This window comes from Patiria miniata, unplaced genomic scaffold (genome assembly GCF_015706575.1).
Source record: "Patiria miniata isolate m_02_andy unplaced genomic scaffold, ASM1570657v1 HiC_scaffold_16, whole genome shotgun sequence".
In the NCBI taxonomy this organism is placed as follows: Eukaryota; Metazoa; Echinodermata; class Asteroidea; order Valvatida; family Asterinidae; genus Patiria; species Patiria miniata.
Window position 1 is genome coordinate 11565834 of NW_024037054.1, and position 20734 is coordinate 11586567.

General features: G+C 41.6%; 1 protein-coding gene across 3 annotated transcripts in view; it reads left to right on the forward strand.

Annotated features, from left to right (window-relative positions):
* Positions 1-447: 447 nt before the first annotated feature.
* The window catches only part of LOC119723007 (integrin alpha-9-like), a 44150-nt gene continuing 23863 nt past the window's right edge, over positions 448-20734 (forward strand). Inside the window, exons 1-4 of one of the 3 annotated variants that reach the window (XM_038193465.1) lie at positions 448-1226; positions 3868-4001; positions 4916-5028; positions 8098-8221. In XM_038193465.1, coding sequence (XP_038049393.1) covers positions 919-1226; positions 3868-4001; positions 4916-5028; positions 8098-8221 — 679 coding nt within the window. In that variant the 5' untranslated portion in view covers positions 448-918. Of the gene's footprint in view, positions 1227-3867; positions 4002-4915; positions 5029-8097; positions 8222-8854; positions 8982-20734 lie in introns of those variants that run through there. The other 2 variants (XM_038193464.1, XM_038193466.1) reach the window with 2 other exon arrangements.

Sequence of the window (20734 nt, forward strand, 5' to 3'; positions counted from 1 at the left end):
TGGTTGCAGAAAGTTATAAGACTGCTGCCGAATTTATCAGCCTCTCAAGGGCGGATCCAGAACACAATGGGGTGGGGGGGGGGAATTGTCCCCCACAAAGTGCGTCCAAAAAAATTACGGCGAGGGGTTCGGGGCCCTCTTAAGGGGCCCGAAACATTTTTGGATTCTAGATGCTCTGTGAGTGAGCTCACAACTAAATTAAGCATGCGATATGCACACATTTCTGGATTTTAAGAACACTTGTCTCAAATGGTCCGTGGGATAGTCTAACCATCCCACACATGAATCATCCAGCATTCACTGTCAGTCATCAGTTAAGGAGAGAACACTCCTCATGTTCATACGTCCGGCCGTCAGCAACCAATTAGGGCAACCGCCAAAACTAGGGACTTGTCATCCAAACCACCGAGATAAATAATAACACGTCACGTACTGCATGCTCATGTTTTGAGTCTGCTTGTCGCCTTAAATCATGCAGTTCCGCTGTTGGAACGAAAAATCATCATAACTTATCTTGTCCGTTTATGAACAACAGTCCAGACAGCGATTTCGCTATCAAGTTGTAATTCTTGAACCAGATATTTTGGGGTCAATTATTTTACAAGTAAAACAACAGGTGTAAAGTTGTACGCGTGGGTTACCCCTGGTTCAGTGGTGTGTGACGTGGTGGTCACGACGCGTGTCAAATTGCGGTCGACCGGACTTACTGTACTACAGTACACATGCTGGCATTGAAAAAAACACAAATCGTGCTGACTATTCTCTGCCAGGGACGGCAAAAGTCGGTTTATATTTCTTCTCCAGAGTTTACAGAGTCGCGGAAGTTCCACTTAAAATGCCTCGTGTAAACTGAGTAGTGCTTCAAAGAACTTGATGTGACTGCAGTTGAGCTGTTTCTGTGGAGTTAGGTCACGTTTTATGCCACTTTTTTTGCGGGAAGTAACATTGAGAATGCCAACACAAGGAAAGTCCGTGAGGAATACGGGGAGGCGTTGCGTAGCCCGGTATTGCCCGGGGACAGAGGGTCGTGTGGCCCCGTGGAGGTTGAGGACGGTGTACGCTGGGATGGGCTGGAGGTTCGTTGTCTTGGGACTTGTTTGGTGGTGTTTGCTGGGTGTTGTCCGACCTTTCAATCTGGACACGAGTGCCCCTGTGTCGTATGAAGGACCCTCACTGAGCTATTTTGGATATTCGGTACTTTTGCATGAGAATTACGCTGGAAAATTGTGAGTATTTTGACGTGTATAGCCTACTTGAACTTCGTACTTTGTACATTGCACCGTTGTAATTTAGTTTTAAAACCCCACGGTAGTGATGATTATTTTACGTTTTTCAAGATTCAGGTTTCATAAGTGGCAGAAAGGAGTGGTTTAGTAGGTTTTAATTTTGAAATCGAAATGGGTCCAGTTTTTATTTTTGCTGTGAAAATTGTGTAAAAAATTCATAACCCTCAAAAGTTATGAAAGTCTTGAAGTTCTAGCTTTCTTTTTGTTTTTCTTCATTGATGACAGTGTTTTGAATGCTTATTTAATAGTTTCTGTTATTTGGGAAATAAGTATTCCACACACAACATTCTGTTTGTACAAAAGACAAGTATGATTACTTCGTTGGAAAGAATGAAGTATCCAGACGCCACTTCAGCGGTTGTGTACAAAGTCTATGGAGAGTCACGAACATTTTCTAAGTACATTGTATTTCCTAACAAAATTGGAAATGTTTCTCAGTCCCAGATTCATGTCTTTTCGACATTTTTGCATATATGAAGAAAAAAAGTGGCATCAGGTTACAACATTCTTTCCTCTTCATCTTGTGTAGCCTGTCTCCAAAGCTTCCATATCCGACGAATAAACCCTCCTGCCCCCAAACATTACCCATAGACTGACTCGTCCCTGAATATTGCTGAGAGGAAGAAAGCCTCAGACAGAGATTATTCACTCGAGTGATTCAGAACGGACACGGCTACTGTGGCTTTCTGGGGCTATAAATATCTCCGCACAAACTTCACTTCCTAATGACATTATGGATAAAATGGTAGCATGTATGCTGCTCAGTGTCATGGAAGTGCTTAGCTGATAATATCTATCAAACTATTTATACGACGGAATTTGCGTCGGTTCGTAGTTTTACTTGGTACATATTCAATATTGGGTTTTTGCCCTTCACCGACGTATTAGATTCGAACCAGCCAGATTAACCCTGGCAAGCTGGATGGTCGAGTGGTAAGACATATCTAGTTAGTAGGAGGTCGTGGGTTCGAGTCCTACCAGAGTGATTTTTTTTTTACTCACAGTCACTCAGGACAACTGAATATACAGTGTTTATATAATACGCTGGTGAAGGGCAAAAACCCAATATTGAATATCTACCAAGTAAAACTTAAAGGGAAGATACAACATCTGCAAACATCATAAAACAAAATGATCAAATATCACGAAAGACCTTACTGGATTGTTAGGGAATGACAGTCTCAAGCATCCTGTAAAGTTGTGGCTCCTGGTGTGCTGACATTTTCAAGAAAACCTGTATTTTTCCAACGCTGGTCGGCCGACCAGCGTTGGAAAAAAAATGGCTTATTTTTAAAAACTGCTCCTGTTTTTTCATATGTAGTTATTCCACATTTTCTTTGCAATTGATTACACACCTGTGAAGAGGTACAGGCCTGCTAGACTGATTCTCTGACATTACAATTCCCCAAAGTCTATAAATTGCTCTGTTTCATCTTAAGTGGGGTCAGGGAACCAGACTACAAGAAAATGATTGGTTTTCTTGGTTTTTCAAGCATCTACAAGCCCAAAACGTGAAACAAGTCAGTTTAACAATATTTGCTATAGGCCTAACATTCTAATCTTCCAAATCCATTTATTTCTGAAAATTGCAGCAAAAACAAGGGTTGTACATTGTCTTTAAAGGGAAGATACAACATTTGCAAATATTAAAACACGAAATGATCAAATTGTCATGAAACACCTCTGTGTGTGCTGACATTTTCAAGAAAAATTGTATTTTTCCAACGCTGGTCTGTCGACCAGCGTTGGAAAAAACTGGTGTTTTTTTTTGCAAAAACTGCTCCTACTTTTTCATAGTTACTTATTCCACATTGTCTTTGCAATTTATTACACACCTGTGAAGGGGTACAAGCCTGCTAGACTGATTCTCTGACCTTACAATTCCCCAAAGTCTGTAAATTGTTCCATTTCATCTTAAATGGGGTCAGGGGCCAGACCACAAGAACATGATTGGTTTTCTTGCTTTTTCCAGAATTTACAAGCCCAAAAACGTGAAACAAGTCAGTTTAACAATATTTGCTTTAACATACTAATCCTCCAAATCCATTTATTTCTGAAAATTGCAGCAAAAGCAAATGTTGTACATTCCCTTTAAGTTAAGAAAGTAGTACTGTTTGGCCCAACTGGACCATGGGTCCCAACTTTAGATGGGACAGTCCCGACTGAAGTTGTGCCCATCCCAACTACACTTGTTCCAGTCGGAAGACTTCAGTTGGGAATGTCCCAGCACAACTTGGGACCATGTTGTAGTTGGGAAGTAACAGCATTGTGCAATGGTAATTTGTTGTTATCAATTTAATTCGACCTCGACGTTACATTAAACAGACAGTGATACAAATATAAAAACGCCACTTAAAAAAAAACTAATAAATTATTGTATTAACCTACATTTGCCAAAAAGAAATTTTTGTGCTTCTATTTTTAAAACTTTTTGAATTTGGGTTATAATTAAAAGTTTCGTCAAAATTCAATTCATTGATCACCCAGAAAAGTCCGTCAAATTTATTGACAGCTCTAGAATGTTGCTTTTTATTTCACATCGTTACAGATTTTAAGTGAAATTTATTTTCATTTCTGACAGGCTGTTAGTCGGTGCCCCGACTGCAAACTCAGTACACCAGTTACCATTAGTGCGACCCGGTGCGCTATATCAATGTGGACTCTCCTCTTGGCGTACAGCTTTAGCATGCCAGCAGGTTAAATTGGATGACAAAGGTAAGATATTCAGATGAGACTTGGACAGTGGAAACAAGGCTTAGTTTATGAGTGGCCTCGTTTTTGTTGAACTGGTAATATTTAGGGCTGTACCGAATACTCGAATATTCGATCATCAACTGAATATTCAAATAGCTTTTGCCGGTTTGAATATTCGAAAACAAATACTACTCACATACACACACGACTGTGATGTTATTTTATCGTTAACTTGCTGGGCTTTATTGTCAGGTGCCACCTTTTTGTCGATGGTCACTTTTTTTGGTTGATGGCGGTTCATCGTTCACATCCTTTATAAGGATGTACCGTTAATGCCCTTTACAGTCACAAAATACGTACTGCGAAACACTCACGCACCCCATATCGATTGCTGCGCGCCAATTTTAACTGGCGCTGTCTTCGTGCAACTTTTTATTGGCACAGCACACAGTTGCAGCTTGCCGTTTCGAATATCCGGATATTCGGTCAGACGCAATTTTGAGTAATCGAATACTAAATGATTCTAAAATGGACAGCCCTAGTAATTTTCCATGTCAACTTTCAGGCAGTGATAGATGCACTAAAAAACTAAACTAAAGTTTAAAGTTGTAGGTTATATGTTTGCTCTGAAAAGAACATTTTTTTTAATAGATTTTTTCAAAAAAGAAATAAAAAAAGACTTGCCCCAGAAATGGGAGAAAATGACAGTGGGATGTTATGTTCAATCGTGTTTTGGTCAATCAGATATGAAAGTAAAATTCTGTCAGAACAGTTAAAATTTGGTGCAGATTTATTTTAATACCCTTGAATCTGGTAAACTCAAAATTGTGACAATTAATTTTTTGTATAATAATCAGAATACAATAAATTTGTTCACATTTATAATGTATTTATAATAGATATTTTTTTTTTTACAATTCATTGTAAATTTTCAGGTAATGAGAGAAGTCTTCCTGGCGCGAGACCACGATTTCTCGACGCCAAAGACAACCAGTGGCTAGGGGTCTCCCTAACACGGCAAAACATCGGACCAAACGGCAGAGTCACCGTAAGTATAAGCTGTCAGCCTCTTCCCCCAACCCACCTCCTCCCCCAACCCCCTAAAACACCCAGTATAACCACTCAAAGTAACCCTAAGACCTTTTCAGACTGATATCCCAGAGTTGCGCAGAAACAAATAAGTATTAAGAGGTCAACCCAAATATATTTTTGTAATTGACAGACACACATTTTGTACTAATTTTCCATGACTGTAACAATCCAATCTTCTAACTAACATAGTTGTTCCTGATTGTTTCAAATATCCGAATGAACCGCAACGGGAAACTGACTAGGTACACATTGTAACAATTATATAGTTGAACAAAGAAATATACTGGATCGGAGTTTGAACCTGCGACCTCAAGATTGCCATTCGAGTGCTCTACCAACTGAGCTATCCAGCTGGACTAGTGCCCCTCGAACAAAGACATCAACAAAATGGGGAACCGCCAACATAGGGCTGGATAGCTCAGTTGGTAGAGCACCGGAACGGCAATCCGGAGGTCACAGGTTCAAACCTCGCTCCAGTCAATTTCTTTGTTCAAGTTTTAAAATGATTTCAATAATTTGGGGAAAAATAGGGAATAACTTGGTTCGCAACTCTGAACACCGGTCTGAAACAGGTCTAACAATCCCACACCCTTCGAAATGAACTAGGCGGTTTTGATAGAATTTGTAGGATTGAGAAAAGTACAGCCAAACAGCTTACTTTGAAGTTCACAGAATATACCGTTGGGTTCATGTATACAGTGAAAGATTTTGTAGGATACAGGAAGATTCTTGGCAATAATCAAAGGCGTTAGAGTGGAAAACCTTTCAAAAATCTACCAAAACCAAACAGGTTGCAGTAACCCAACTGTAAAGAAATGTACAGTGTCAGAGCTCCACGGAATATACAATGGGAAAATGCCTGTTGCAATCAATTTACCCTTTTGTTAAAAAGAGGAACAAGATGTCAACAATGACCTGTTAGCTCATTGTAAGGCCCAAAAAAAAAAATAAGTTGGTCTCTGGTCAGCGCGCGCGTCGATTTTAATCATGCGCGTCGATCTTTTTTTTTCCAAAATGTTCCACGGTAGCTCCAACAGCGTCCTCTATTTCCGCACCTCCTCAATTTTTTTTACCAAAGAGCACCAAGGAATGGGAAATGGCACCAAGGCAAATGATCGAAAGCACCAAGGCAAATTATGGAGGACACCAATGTACATGAGGACACCAAAAAAGCAAAATAGTACCCACCTTGTCTGTACAATCCAAGCTTGAAGAAAAAAAAAAAAAAAGCCAAAAAAAAAAAAAAGCCGCGTGGCCGCGTCAATTCCGGAACTTTGGTCTGACCAGAGACCGAATATTTTTTTTTTTTGGCCTAAGCCATGCTCCGTGATCCCATATTCATAGTCCGTTTTCATGATCAATGACAGGTAATCGCTCCTTAGCATGGTCTATGCTGAGACAGTTTCTTTCATGGTTTTCCTTTATTTGTACACAAAAGAAACAGCCAAGTTGCATCATCAAATAATGAGAACACCATAAAATGTTCCTTGCCCTGTGAGACATATCCATAAATCGCTGGGAAAGAAGGGACCCCAACCTTCTGGAATCAGGTCAAGGACTTCAAGACTTTTTTTGAGAGCCGTCTGGAATATGAGTTATGTTTTAGCTGTTGAAAAAATGGTTCTTACTGCAACTCTTATATTACTGGGGGAAGGCTTTTTTTTGGGAGAAAACCTTGGCATGTTTCACAGACCAATTGCAATTCCACCTGTTGTAGATGAGGCGATACAGGGGTCCCCCCCCCCCCTTAACAAAAATGAACCCTCAAAGTGCACAGCTTTTCAAACAAGCTCATCGGAAATATCTCGGAAGCTGCGGGCTAACGAATTTGTGTTCATGCATGAGTCACGTGATTGTGCCATGTAATTTCTGGAAGGAGTAGTGTTTTGAGTAAAAAAAAAGAAAAAAAAGCAGCTTTTTGACCCCAGTGACCCCATGATGACATTTGACCCCAGTTTGGTCATGTGACATGATGGGGCTGGCTTACTGATACTGTTGACGAAGTTTTGTTGAAATCGGTCAAAATATGTAGGGACAATAGACAGTGTCAACGTTTGTTACTAAGTAACTAACGGACTAACAGAGAGACATGATGACTTGTTGAGCTGCTATCCCACAGTTAAAAATACATCTGGAATATCGATACATTTTTAATAATAATAATAATAATAATAACATGTATTTAGAGAGTAAAGTTCATTAGCTTTTCAACAACAAAAACATCTTTCCAATCGGGTAAATATCTATTGAGTTATGGCCAATTGAAAACAAGTGCCGCTTTTTCAATTTGTCTCAGCGACTGATATTTGACTGTCGCAATAAGAACATGGGCCGAATTGCAACCGTGAAAGAGGCTACCAAGTAGAGGGCAGAGGCAGCACAGTAAACATCTAAGATGTTAACCAAACAGTCCTTTTCAGGACTACCATTTCTTCCAAAAAGGAGAAATGACCATTGTTGCAAAAAATGGGGGAAACAAAAAAGGATTAAAAAAAAAATTAAAGCAAGCAAAACTACGCTAACTTGCGACTGTGCACAAAATGAAAAAAAACAGCATTTTTCTGAATTGGTCATAACTCAATAAATGTTCACCCGATTGGAAAGATTTTTTTCGTTGTTGAAAAGCTAAACTATACTCCTCACATTTTTTATCTACATGTATGTATTTTTTAAAAGCGATTTTTTTTTAAAAAAGCTGTGAAAAAGAGGGTGCTTTGAGGGTTTGGTTTTTTCAGGGAGACACTGTTTTTCTTTTCTGGGCTATCATTATGGAACCAAATGACTTCCGACTTAACTGATTGCTCAGGGACACAAATTGAGGTCAGAGGTCAATAGATTCCCTTGAGTCGCATGCACTCCTCACTGAACCACACCTAACCAACCCCTACTTGACCTTTCACACTTGTATGTACCCTTTGACCTTTGAACCTGAGACCTTTAACCCTGAGTATGATTCACATTAACCCCTGCACTGCACTCCCTTCCTTTCCTTCCCCCCTCTGCACGCTCTCGCCGTTGTTCTCAGGTGTGCGGCCATCGGTGGTCTAACGACTATTACGCTGACGCCATCCTCCCCAACGGCGTCTGCTATTCCATCAACGCCGCCCTGGACTTTACCAGCGTGGTCAAGAAACGGCCGTGCTTGAATGGTAAGTCTCCCGGAAGCTGCGCAGATTCAGGCTTTGCATGGGCTTGCTTGCGGAACGTGCGGAAATAACGCTACCGTCGTTGATTTCGTGACGTAGAAAATGCCGCAGCTTAATGCGCTAAGCTGTAACGAGTTTGCGCTCATTGCCTTGTTAATTGGTGTCCACCTGCCCTCTAACAGATTGACTGAAATGTCATATTTAGTCTACTAATCATTGTGAATTTAATGTTCTAACTGCACCCTTAACCTAAGTACTAAGTATCTTTAACCTCCCCCCCCCCCAAAAAAAAAGAAGTTGACAGTGGTACAAACTTCAATATTCTTGACAATTAAGTCCCAAACATAAAGCAGGTTGCTTGTAATTTCTGGATGTGCATTTTATGTTCATACCCCGAAATTCACAAAATAACTCTCGCCCTTTTCTTCGACAATCCCGCCCAAAATTGACTGATTTTCTCTCAGGATGGGAAACGGAGGTTGAACCATCATAGCACACGCCAGTACATGTACTTGTCCTTTAAAAAGAGTGCTTGTGCTTTTTTTTTTTAATTTGCATTATGTTCACGCTCTCCTGGGTCCATTCCCCTTCCCCATTTTTGTTGGGTTATTATTTTGCGGACGGCTCCCATGATAGACCTGCGCTCATCGGTGGGCCAATGCGTACTTTGCCATCACTGCCGAGGTGGTCATGCCCAATGGCGTGTGCTTCACTATGGAGAGTGATTTACAAGTCGTCAACAAGAGTATCCCTTGTATACATGGTAAGTTGACCTCCCCCTCCCCCAGCCAAGGCAACTCCAAACCCTCCAACCCAAACCCCAACTCCAAGTCCCAACACCAACCTCCAACTCCAACCTCCAAGTCCCAACACCAACCTCCAACTCCAACTCCAAACACCCTATTAGCACCTCAACCCCCACCCCTCACCCCAACCCCACCCCTTGCCCCAAGCCCACCCCTCGCCCCAACCCCCATCCCAAACTCCACCTCATCCTCTGACTCCAAGTCCCTACCCCAACCTCCAACTCCAACTCCAAACACCCTATTAGCACCTCAACCCCCACCCCTCACCCCAACCCCACCCCTTGCCCCAAGCCCACCCCTCGCCCCAACCCCCACCCCAAACTCCACCTCATCCTCCGACTCCAAGTCCCTACCCCAACCTCCAACTCCCAACTCCAAACACCCTATTAGCACCTCAACCCCCACCCCTCACCCCAACCCCACCCCTTGCCCCAAGCCCACCCCTTGCCCCAACCCCCTACCCCAAACTCCACCTCATCCTCCGACTCCAAGTCCCTACCCCAACCTCCAAATTCCACTCCACCCCTATCAGCCTATCACCCTATCAGCACCACCACCCACACCCCAACCCCATTCTTTGCCCCAACCCCACCCCTTGCCCCAACCCCACCCCTTGCCCCAACCCCACCCCTTACCCCAACCCCACCCATTTCCCCCACCCTAGCCCCACCCATTTCCCCCACCCTAGCCCCACCCATTTCCCCCACCCTAGCCCCCGCCCCAAACTCCACCTTATCCTCCAACTCCAGCTCCCTACCTCAACCTCAAAACTCCACACTCAACACCCTACCTGCATCTCAATCCTCCAACCCCACACCCATCCGAATCCAATCTCCAACCCTCCCTAACCCCACCCCCATACCAACCCCCACCCCTACCCAACCACCAACCCCAACGGGCCCACCCCTTTCCCCACACCGACACAGTGCACTGTTGATTTTATAATGTGCAGTCCTGCTTTTAGTTATATCCGCATTTATTAGTTTGAAAAATGCTAACATTTATTCACAAATAAAATTGTATTGAATAGGCATCTACACACAAATGTATGTTTGTGCACATGTATCCGCAAAACGTTTTTATGCATTCCTTGAAAATGCACCTTTATATACCATTTAAAGGAAATATACATCATTTGCCTTCGCTGTAATTTTCAAAAAATGGATGGAATTGGGGGGTTGGAAATATATAGCAAATATAGTTACACTGACTTTTTTGAGGTTTTGGGTTCAAAAATGCTATAAAAACCAAGAAAAACAATCATTTTCCTGTAGTCTGGTTCCCCGACTCCATTGAAGAAGAAACAGAGCAGTTTACATACATTGGGGAATTGTAAGGTCAGGGAACCAGTCTAGCTGGCTTGTACCCGTTCATAGTGTGTGTAATCGATTGCAAACAAGTGCGATGGTCAATTGGGGCCAGTATTTGAAAAAAAGCCAGTTGTTTCCAACGCTGATCGGCCGATCAGCGTTGGAAATTGGTACAAAAATAACACTTTTCTTGAAAATGACAGTATACCAGGTTTTATGATTTTACAGGATGCTTTACACTGTCATTCACTAACAGTCCAGCAAGGTATTCCAAAATGATTTGGTAGTTTTATTTTTTGATGTTTGCAAATGTTGTATTTTCTCTTTAACCTTAAATGTATGTTCAATTTTTGTTTGCCATTTTCAAGGGTATTTAGGTGCTTTTTTGGTTTTTATGCGTATGCCAATTTCCATATTCATGAGCAAAAGTGTGATGTCATTTCAGGCAGAAACCTCAATGCTACAGTTTTTTCAGCACCAAAAGTTGCCGAAATTAGGGATTTGCTGTCGTAAATGTTTTGATCTTTGGTGATTCCTTGTTGTGTCAGTATTATGGCATTAAAGCTAAAGTCCATCATTTGCAGCCATCTGAAAAAGTAACTGGCGTATTATTGTTGAAAAACATACTTGGTTGAAAGATAGTAAGTGGACTAAACTAATCAACGAGTAATCAACGAGAGAAGGCCTTTCCAACGGTGCGTCTTAAGACGCACAGTAGGAAAATTTAAATTAGTAGTTCGTTTTGTTATTCAGCGCAGCGCGCGCAAGCATTGGCACGACACACAGGCGCGCACGGTTGCTATAATTCGTCGGATCAGTGCGCGACATCGCATATAGCTGCAATTCAAAACAATTCAAAACATGATTCAGTAACATTTGATTTGAAATTGAGATCCTAGAATGCTGTTTTTCTCGGAATATACAGCTGAAGCTGAGCTGAAACTTCATCAGGTTAGTTGTTCAGTATCCTTCATTAGATTTTGAACACTTTTGTCACTTCAAACGAACGAAATGCACAAATTACAAATGATGGACTATACCTTTAAGTTTAAGCCAGTGAGGAAACTTTTCTCACAGATGCTTTCAATGTGCTATGTTTTTGGGATCACAATTTTATCATTGTGAAAAAGTCTGTGGGGGAGCTGTTACCCTAGGCTCGGGTGCGTTGCACTTTGGTTACTTTTATGGAAACCGCAAATCATCGCATTCCCTTCTGTGTAGAGTGCTTCAAGGGTTCATCTCATAATTGGCAATACTTTGGGAGGCCTTGTCGCTTGTCCTTTGCTAGAAAAATTCCCTGACCCTCAAAATGCTTCCACGGTCTACAGGGACTTACGAGTTTTGATCTGGTATGTGTTAAGAGAGTTTGTGAAGTTGTTCAGTGCAGGGTTTCCGTGAAACGCACCGTAGCCTAGTAGACCTTTTGCGAAACTTTGACTGTGACGGTTTGCCTCACCGAGGAATTTTGAGGATCAGTCTCAATAATGTGCACTCTTTACTCCAGAGACACCAGATCCTTTAGTTTGAAGTCATAGTGCTGTGTCTTTCTATTTGCTGCGACCATTAAAGGGAAAATACAACATTTGCAAACATCAAAAAATAAAACTATCTAATTATTTTGAAATACCTTGCTTGACTGTTAGTGAATGACAGTGTAAAGCATCCTGTAAAATCATGGCACCTTGTGTACTGTCATTTTCAAAAAAAGTGGTATTTTTGTATCAGTTTCCAACGCTGGTCGGCCGACCAGCGTCGGAAAAAACTGGCTTTTTTCAAATACTGGCCCCAATTGACCATCACATTTGTTTGTAAACGATTACACACCTATGAACCGGTACAAGCCAGCTAGACTCTTTCCCTGACCTTACAATTCCCCAATGTACATAAAGTGCTCTGTTTCTTCTTAAATGGAATCAGGGAACCAGACTACAGGAAAATGAAGGTTTTCTTAGTTTTTATAGCATTTTTGAACCCAAAACTTAAAAAAAGTCACTGTAACAATATTTGCTATATAATACGAACCCCCCAATTCCATCCATTTCTGAAAATTACAGCAAAAGCAAATGATGTATATATATTCCCTTTAAGTTTAAGTGGAAAAGTGTACCTGGGCCAGAGCTGGAGACCAAGCCCATGTTTGAGAAATGGTCGTCATATTTGAGGGGACAGTTTTAGGAGCGTACTAATCCAGCAGAATGGAAACTGCGCGCACTTGAAGTTGAAACCAGAACACCTACAATAGTACAAATCGATACTCCCACAATTTGCGGAAACTAGGTCAGCCTACACCAAGTGCACAGTCACACGAAACCTTTTTCCCCTATGTGCGTGCATCGGAGAATTGACTGTAGATTCCAAAAGCGCACTTCAAACATTAGTCTTGGATGCTTTGTCTGCCGAAACAAGTCACATAATGTCAAGTACATATAGTGAGACAAAAGCTCGTTGCTCCGTGTGTGCGTGTGCGTGGGGCACTGAATGGAATTGACTGTAGTTCCCAAAAAGTACACATCGGAGTTGACTATGACATTTGTTATTGCAACCCTTGGTCCTTGGGTTTGGAGGGTTGCCAATCCGTACCCTTGGGGTACAGGAATAGTGGAGGTGGCTTTGTGGTGGAGGAGAAGGGTGCAATAAGCCGTTTTTCCCCTGCCACCAGTTTATTTGTGGTTCCCTGGGTAGATGTTATGAATGTTGACCCTGTCAAGTATTGCTGCCAGTCAGTTTCGCTGCGTTGTGTGCCTGTGTATAGGCCACCAGCTTCGTGTGTTTGATTTAGCCACAGTATTGAATTGAGTTGACGTAAAACTTTAGTTATGTCTTTTTTTTTTAAGTGAATCTTAAACTAGTTTATATTGTTTGTTATTGGAAAAAAGTTTTTCTATTAACAAAGGGGGGGGGGGGGGGGCGGATGCCCAAAATTTAGGCAAAACCTGAACATACAAGTGGGGAATATATTTGCTCATATTTGTGAAAATTTCTGTCTTTGAACATGTTGAAGTGATTAAACAACAGTTGTCAGCAGAAAAAATGGGGAAATTACAAGACATACTACCTTAAAAAAAGTGACAAGGTGTGGGAATTTCCTTTTGCTGGTTTTTCTTTTTCCCTTATAATTTCTCCGTACAGTAGTGAATCCAGGGGGGGGGGGGCTGGCTGCACCCCCCCCCCCTGGATTCGCTACTGTACAAAGAAATTGCATGGGAAAAAGAAAACCCAGCAAAAGGAAATTCCCACGAATATTGAAAAGTTCTTTAAAGGAAACACAAGTCATTATTTGAAGTTTTTGGGAATAAAATGTTGTCTATTGAAATCATGTTTCCTCTAACATGTTAAAAAGCAAAGGTGTTCCTAAAAAATCCACGCGCACTTCATGCAATAGGTTTGCGAAATTCCCTATGAGATATCAGATTTTCAAATATTTCCATGTCATATATCACCTGCTGAAAATTCCATCCACTTTACTTATGCCACAGGTTGCACCTGTTATTTCCATTAACAAAAGAAAATTGACTGCCACAGGTGATATTTTTAACTAAAAAAAAAGTCCACCTTTATACCCAACCGTGATCGTCCTAAAAGTTGCTAGTCTTCTTTCAGGATGCCATTCAGTTTTTGTTGTGTACATAGTGGCCACTAGATGGTGGTTGCACCAGGAACCCGTCCCAACAAATTATCAGACAGTTTTGCAAGGTTGCTTCACGGCAAATTGTTGGCAATAACACCTTTTCCCAGCAAAACGATCAGTACATGTATGTACCCCCCCCCCCCAAAGAATCACAATCAGTAACATCTTGAAGCATGACTATACTGCCACTTAAAGGGAAGATACAACATTTGCAAACATCAAAGAACGAAATGATCAAACTATCACGTGATACCTTACTGAACTGTTGGGGAATGACAGTCTAAAGCATCCTTTAAAATCGTGGCTCCTGGTGTGCTGACATTTTCACGAAAAACTGTATTTTTCCAACACTGGTCGGCCGACCAGCGTTGGAAAAAACTGGCTTTTTTTTCAAAAACTGTTCCTACTCTTTCATATTAAGTTATTCTGACTTTTCTTTGCAATTGATTACACACCTGTGAAGGGGTGCAAGCCTGCGCTCGACCTTACAATTCCCCAAAGAGTATTAATTGCTCCGTTTCATCTTAAGTGCGGTCAGGGAACCAGACTACAAGAATATGATAGATTTTCTTGGTTTTTCCAGCATCTACAAGCCCAAACGTGAACTAGGTCAGTTTAACAATATTTTCTATAACATACTAATCCGCCAAATCCATTTATTTCTGAAAATTGCAGCAAAAGCAAATGTTGTACATTCCCTTTAAAACACAATATGCAGCTTTCTGCATTTTACTCGCTCATATAAAAAGTGGTCGTTGTTGACAACTTGAACAGCGTTCTCACAGATCAGGGAGTAACTGTGGTGAAAAAAAATTCCCAGGAATGTAGATGAGTGATAACGTGTCCATAATTTGAATATAATTCCCCAAACTATGGCATGGGCATGGGTGGCTTGTGTGTAAAGCGCTCGCCTCTCACCAAGGTGACCACGGTTCGAATCCTGGCCGCGGATCACATGTGAGTAGAGTTGTGCGTTGGTTCTCTCCTGTGCCACAAGGGTTTTTCTCCGGGCCCTCCGGTTTTCCTCCCTCCGGAGAAATCAAACACTTTCGATCTCAGTCTGTGCTCTGTGGTCATGTGGCCGGCAGCCATAGGCGCCTTTACGTGCCAGCGGCCCGACCACGTTGTAGCCGCGTCCTTCGCAATTCAGCATACCAGCTGCGAGTAAGGATGATTAGCCTCCCAGATTATTATTATTATTATTATTATAATTAATCTCTGGAATATTATTGGGGGGGGGGGGGAAGGAGATGGGGGGGGGGGGTTACTTATTGGCATGGGAAGTTGATATATATCACAGGTTGTTATTTATTGGGAAATTCAGTCTGAGTGTTTTGGGTCATATTTCCTCCTTTTTTCCAGTCGTGTGAAAGAAAACACTATGAGAAAAAGAAAATGAGTTTCCCCTCAGTCAGCGGCAGTGTCTCGTTTGTCAAGGCCAAGTCTGACAGCTGTGGTTCAGTTCAGAAATTGGCTGTTATGGCACATGGTGGGAGAAAAGCTGAAAGTAAAAATGCTACATTTTTTGGCAGAATGAGGAATGATGAAAAATAGACGGAAATGTTTGTTACAGAAGTTCAGGGGTTCAGTTTCAGAAGTGTCACTCAGAAGGATTGAGGGTAAAGTTTGTTGTTGATACGGAATACATGTGAAATGTCAACTATGTGTGGTTGTGTTTTCATTCCTGTGTAAACATGTAAACTATCTTTTGTACCTGGATGTATTTGCTGACTAAATCTTGCTCGTGTTACTATTACACGTTTAGACAAGCTGGGATCTTTAGTTGCAGGTAATTCTGAAGATAACAGATAATTCATAAATTACAGAATCTGTAGATGTTTTGACTACAGTACTGCATGTTTTATGGACAGTGCAACCAAAAATGAACAGTTTTGAGCAAATCTTTTAAGAAAACAGGTGGTTTTTTTTTTGAAATACAGCAACCAGTTTGTCAAGACTGACATATGAAAATGAAAACAAAAAAAGTCTTTCCCTTACTTATCTTTAACAATACCCGTCGTGCAGAGAAAGTGAACAGGGAAATACAAAGGAAGGACAAATCCTGGAGATAAGTGAAACTTCGCCGACGGAAAACACTGGTTATTATGGTTCTTAGAAAAAATGTGAATCTTTGTCATTATAACATTCCTGTTTTGTAATTTGAGAAAAAAGGAAGTAAAAAGATCCACTTTGATTGCATGCACACTAGACCCTTCTCATAGACAAACATCATCTTCGTAGGAAAAGTGCACTCAACGCCATCAGGTACGTGTACGAACAGTGTGCAAATGCTCTTAAAGGGAATATACATCATTTGCTTTTGCGGTAATTTTCAGAAATGGATGGAATTGGGGGGTGGAAATATATAGCAAATATAGTTACACTGACTTTTTTGAGGTTTTGGGTTCGAAAATGCTATAAAAACCAAGAAAAACAATCATTTTCCTGTAGTCTGGTTCCCTGACTCCATATAAGAAGAAACAGAGCAGTTTACATACATTGGGGAATTGTAAGGTCAGGGAACCAGTCTAGCTGGCTCGTACCCGTTCATAGGTTTGTAATCGATTGCAAACAAGTGCGATGGTCAATTGGGGCCAGTATTTGAAGAAAAAAAGCCAGTTGTTTCCAACGCTGATCGGCCGATCAGCGTTGGATATTGATACAAAAATACCACTTTTCTTGAAAATGACAGTATACCAGGTGCCATGAGTTTACAGGATGCTTTACACTGTCATTCACTAACAGTCCAGCAAGGTATTTCGAAATGATTTGGTAGTTTTATTTTTTGATGTTTGCAAATGTTGTATTTTCCCTTTAAACACGCGTGCATGTTACTTGAAATTTCTTTGAAACAGCCGATGCTGCGAAAACTCGGCTCCCAAAATGCCGATGCACGTGGCAATCTGTAGACAGTGATGTCATTGGAGAGATCTGTCCACATCACTTGGTGATGTTTTCGGCACTTGGCCTAGTATGTCACTCATCTGACTCATGTGCCAAGAAAACTCCCACATACAGGTACCTCGAACCCTGTCCACATGAATGTCTGGCTCCCAACATCAAAAGCAGTCTCTTGTCTGTCACGATGCTGGATTTTTTTAAAACCACATTTTCCTTAAGTTTTGAATTCTGAAATTTCAGCCTCTGCATGAAAGATGTGATGCAGATAGAGCAGAACAGATTTCAGTAGGCATAGCAAGAAATATTTCACGGGGGGGGGGGGGGGGGGGGGGGGGAGGGGTTTGAAGCGGGCCATGTGCAGAGAGTGTATTCAGCGCGTTGGTTGATCAGTGCACGGCCACACCCCCCCCCTCCCCACCCCCCATTTTTTTCTGGTCAGGGTATAAATTGACTTTCTGGCCCACGTATCATTTACAAAATAACAAAATCCGAACAGCATGCATAAAGCACAGTGCAATAAATTGAATGCATACTTTTGGATGGTCCTTGTACTTTTTTTCCAGGACAATTAAGCCATTTGTCTGAGATATCCCGACTTTTCTTACACCAACCATATCCCAGGCAACCCCAGGCAATGCAGTGCACCCTCAAAAGAATGCCAAGGCTAAATTTATTTAAACTTGATGTATCAAAAGTGTAAAAGTACGAGGATGTGCTGTGCATATATACAAAGGGTGAAAGGTAGAGTGGACTATTTGCAGCTATCCAAAAAGTAACCGACCAAATTATAAATTGTTAAAATGCTTGGTTGAAAGATAATGGAGTAATGGCTCTAAACTCCCTGGGAAATTATTCCTTCTGGCACACTCTCATTTTGAAGAAAACAATAAAAGAAGGCCCTTTCCAAAGATGTGTCATATGACACATTTTTGAAATTTACATTTGTACTTGGTTTGTAATTGGGCAAATCCGTGAATGGGTGCAGGCATTGACACAATGTGTGCGCGACTGCCTCTTGTTCGTTGGGTCAGTGTGTGACATCACGTCGCTACAAACGGCCGAATGAGAACCATGTCTCGACTGCTGATTCGAGACCGTGTCTGTAGAGGGTCCAATTCAAAATATGACACGGCAACTTTTGAACTGAAATCGAAATTCAGAATATGTGTTTTCTCGAAAGATATGGCAGACACCGAGCTAAAACATCATCAGGTTTAGATGTTAAGCATCCGTCTTTAGATTTTGAGCACTTTTGTTGCTTCAGACGAAAAAAAAAATGCACAAATGACAAATGGTCCATTCTACCTTTAAGCTTGTAATAGTTTTGTAACCGTGTCATGCACAATACCTGTATCATAGACTTGATCTCAAGCTCTCGAATTGTTACTTTTGTTTACAAAAGTATCCAACTGTGACATTCGATGCATGAGTTATAGTAGTATGACTTGACACCCTACAATTGAACACGTCCTATTTTACAAGACATCCTATATTTTGTTCCCAGCTATGTGATCGATACACCTGCTGTGCCGAGCCATGCAGCAGAAGTTTTCTGATTGGTTGGTGACCCGAGGGGTGTCCTTAACACCAGCCTGGCTTCCTGCCGATAGCCAGACAGGGTGATCATTGCCAGGGGTCAGGGCTCATGCCCTTCCTCCCCCCCTCGCCTTAGGGGGTCAGGGAGTCTTAATGGTGGAAGTGAAGTTGAGTCTTGTGAGACCTAGGGGTGAATCATGGCTGTCTGTTCCATACCATGTTGCATTCGGAAGTCTTGTGTCTCTGTCTGGATTTAGAAAAAGTGACTCAACAGGCATGTGTCTGATGTAAAACAGATTTCATGCATCATAGTACTGCAGAACACACTTAGGAGAACAATTTCTTGTCTAGATGGGGGACCAGCAGTACATATCGCTTGACAAAAATTCATAAAGTGGAGTGGGTGGGTGGGGGGGGGGGGGGAGAAGGGGTGGGTTGGCGTGGCAGGAGGATGAGTTTGAGATAGACCACATAATTTTAAAGTTGAATAAAGAAATTGACTGGTGAGGGGTTTGAACCTGCGACCTCCGGATTGCCGTTCCGGTGCTCTACCAACGGAGCTATCCAGCCCTGTGTGTAGGCGGTTCCCCATTTTTAGTCAGTGTCTTTGTTCAAGGGGCGCAAGTCAGAAGCCATAAACCTATATATGCCATGTAGCCAGGGATCACACCCAAAGTCACAATGCTAGCAACAATAGCAATGCTGCAAACCTGGGAAATATAGCTCCAGTCAATTTCTTAGTGAAATTAAGAGTATGATGCACCTAGTCAGTGTACTTTTGTGGTTTATTTGCAAATTTCTAAATAAAGTACCTTATTAAAGGGAAAATACAACATTTGCAAACATCATAAAAATAAAACTACCAAATCATTTTGAAATACCTTGCTGGACTGTTAGAGAATGACAGTGTAAAGCATCCTGTAAAATCATGGCACCTGGTATACTGTCATTTTCAAGAAAAGTGGTATTTTTGTATCAATTTCCAACGCTGATCGGCCGATCAGCGTTGGAAAAAACTGGCTTTTTGTTTCAAATACTGGCCCCAGTTGACCATCGCACTTGTTTGTAATCGATTACACACCTATGAACGGGTACAAGCCAGCTAGACTGGTTCCCTGACCTTTCAATTCCTCAATATATGTAAACTGCTCTGTTTCTTCTTAAATGGAGTCAGGGAACCAGACTACAGGAAAATGATTGTTTTTCTTGTTTTTTATAGCATTTTCGAACCCAAAACCTCAAAAAAGTCAGTGTAACTACATTTGCTATATATTTCCAACCCCCCAATTCCATCCATTTCTGAAAATTACAGCAAAAGCAAATGATGTATATTCCTTTAAACTCAGTTGTAGATGAGCAATATCTTTGAGGGACACAACGTGCGTAACTATTGTGAAACTGGAGGTCACTTTGGTTTAAATCTGTAAACACTGGGCTGAGCAATCGGGGAACGGAGACTTGGAACTGATAGGGGAAGTTCTAATTACGGAAGTCTTACATCCCGCCGTCTGTCCAAAGTTGTGTCCCCTGTTCATGGTAGCGAGGACTGCCTTTTGTTTTTACACAAGTTGGCGACCTTTGCGTGCGAGGTGAACGAGAGGCCTAATCAGTATACAGCAACTACTCTTGCAGTTCCTTTAGCCTTCAACTCTTAACCTGTGTCAACAGTTTTCTTTCCAAGATAAGCAGGGATTTTCCCTAAAAAAAATGTTTCTTGAAAGATAAGGATGTTACGGGCTGAAAAAAATGTGGCATTTGCTAGTGATCAACTGTGCACACACTAGGCTTGGGCTAGTAGTGGATATTTGTACTCGAGTACTAACAAAAAAAAATTACTCGCGAGTAGTCGAGTACTCACTAGTACTTAACCAAATTCCCATGAAAGCAAAAAATGACTTTAGAATTATGGGAAGTAACTTGAAGCAAATAGCGTGCGAGTCACACCACACTCTTCAGCACTGCGTTTTCCTTACTGTGCGACGTTTTGGGTTATTTATTTGAATTCTTTTTTGACAAATGGAATCCTAGGGAGAGAGAGGTGGAGGGAGTGATTCCCTGTTTGCAGGGGACGTATTAAGCCGTGAACCCTCAACCCTAAATCGCTACTCGCGAGTACCTGCTTCTACTCGCGCCAGGACCAGTACTCGAGTAGATGAAAAACCACGATTACAACAATGAGTTGCTTAAACTACTCGTTAGTACTCAAGTAATTGAGTTACTCGCCCAGCGGAAGCACACACCAAGTTACTTTTCATAGTCGCTACAAAGATTTCAGGCCGGCTCGGAAAACTGGACCGTGGTTTTTGTCCTTCATTGATCAAATTTATTGGTTTTG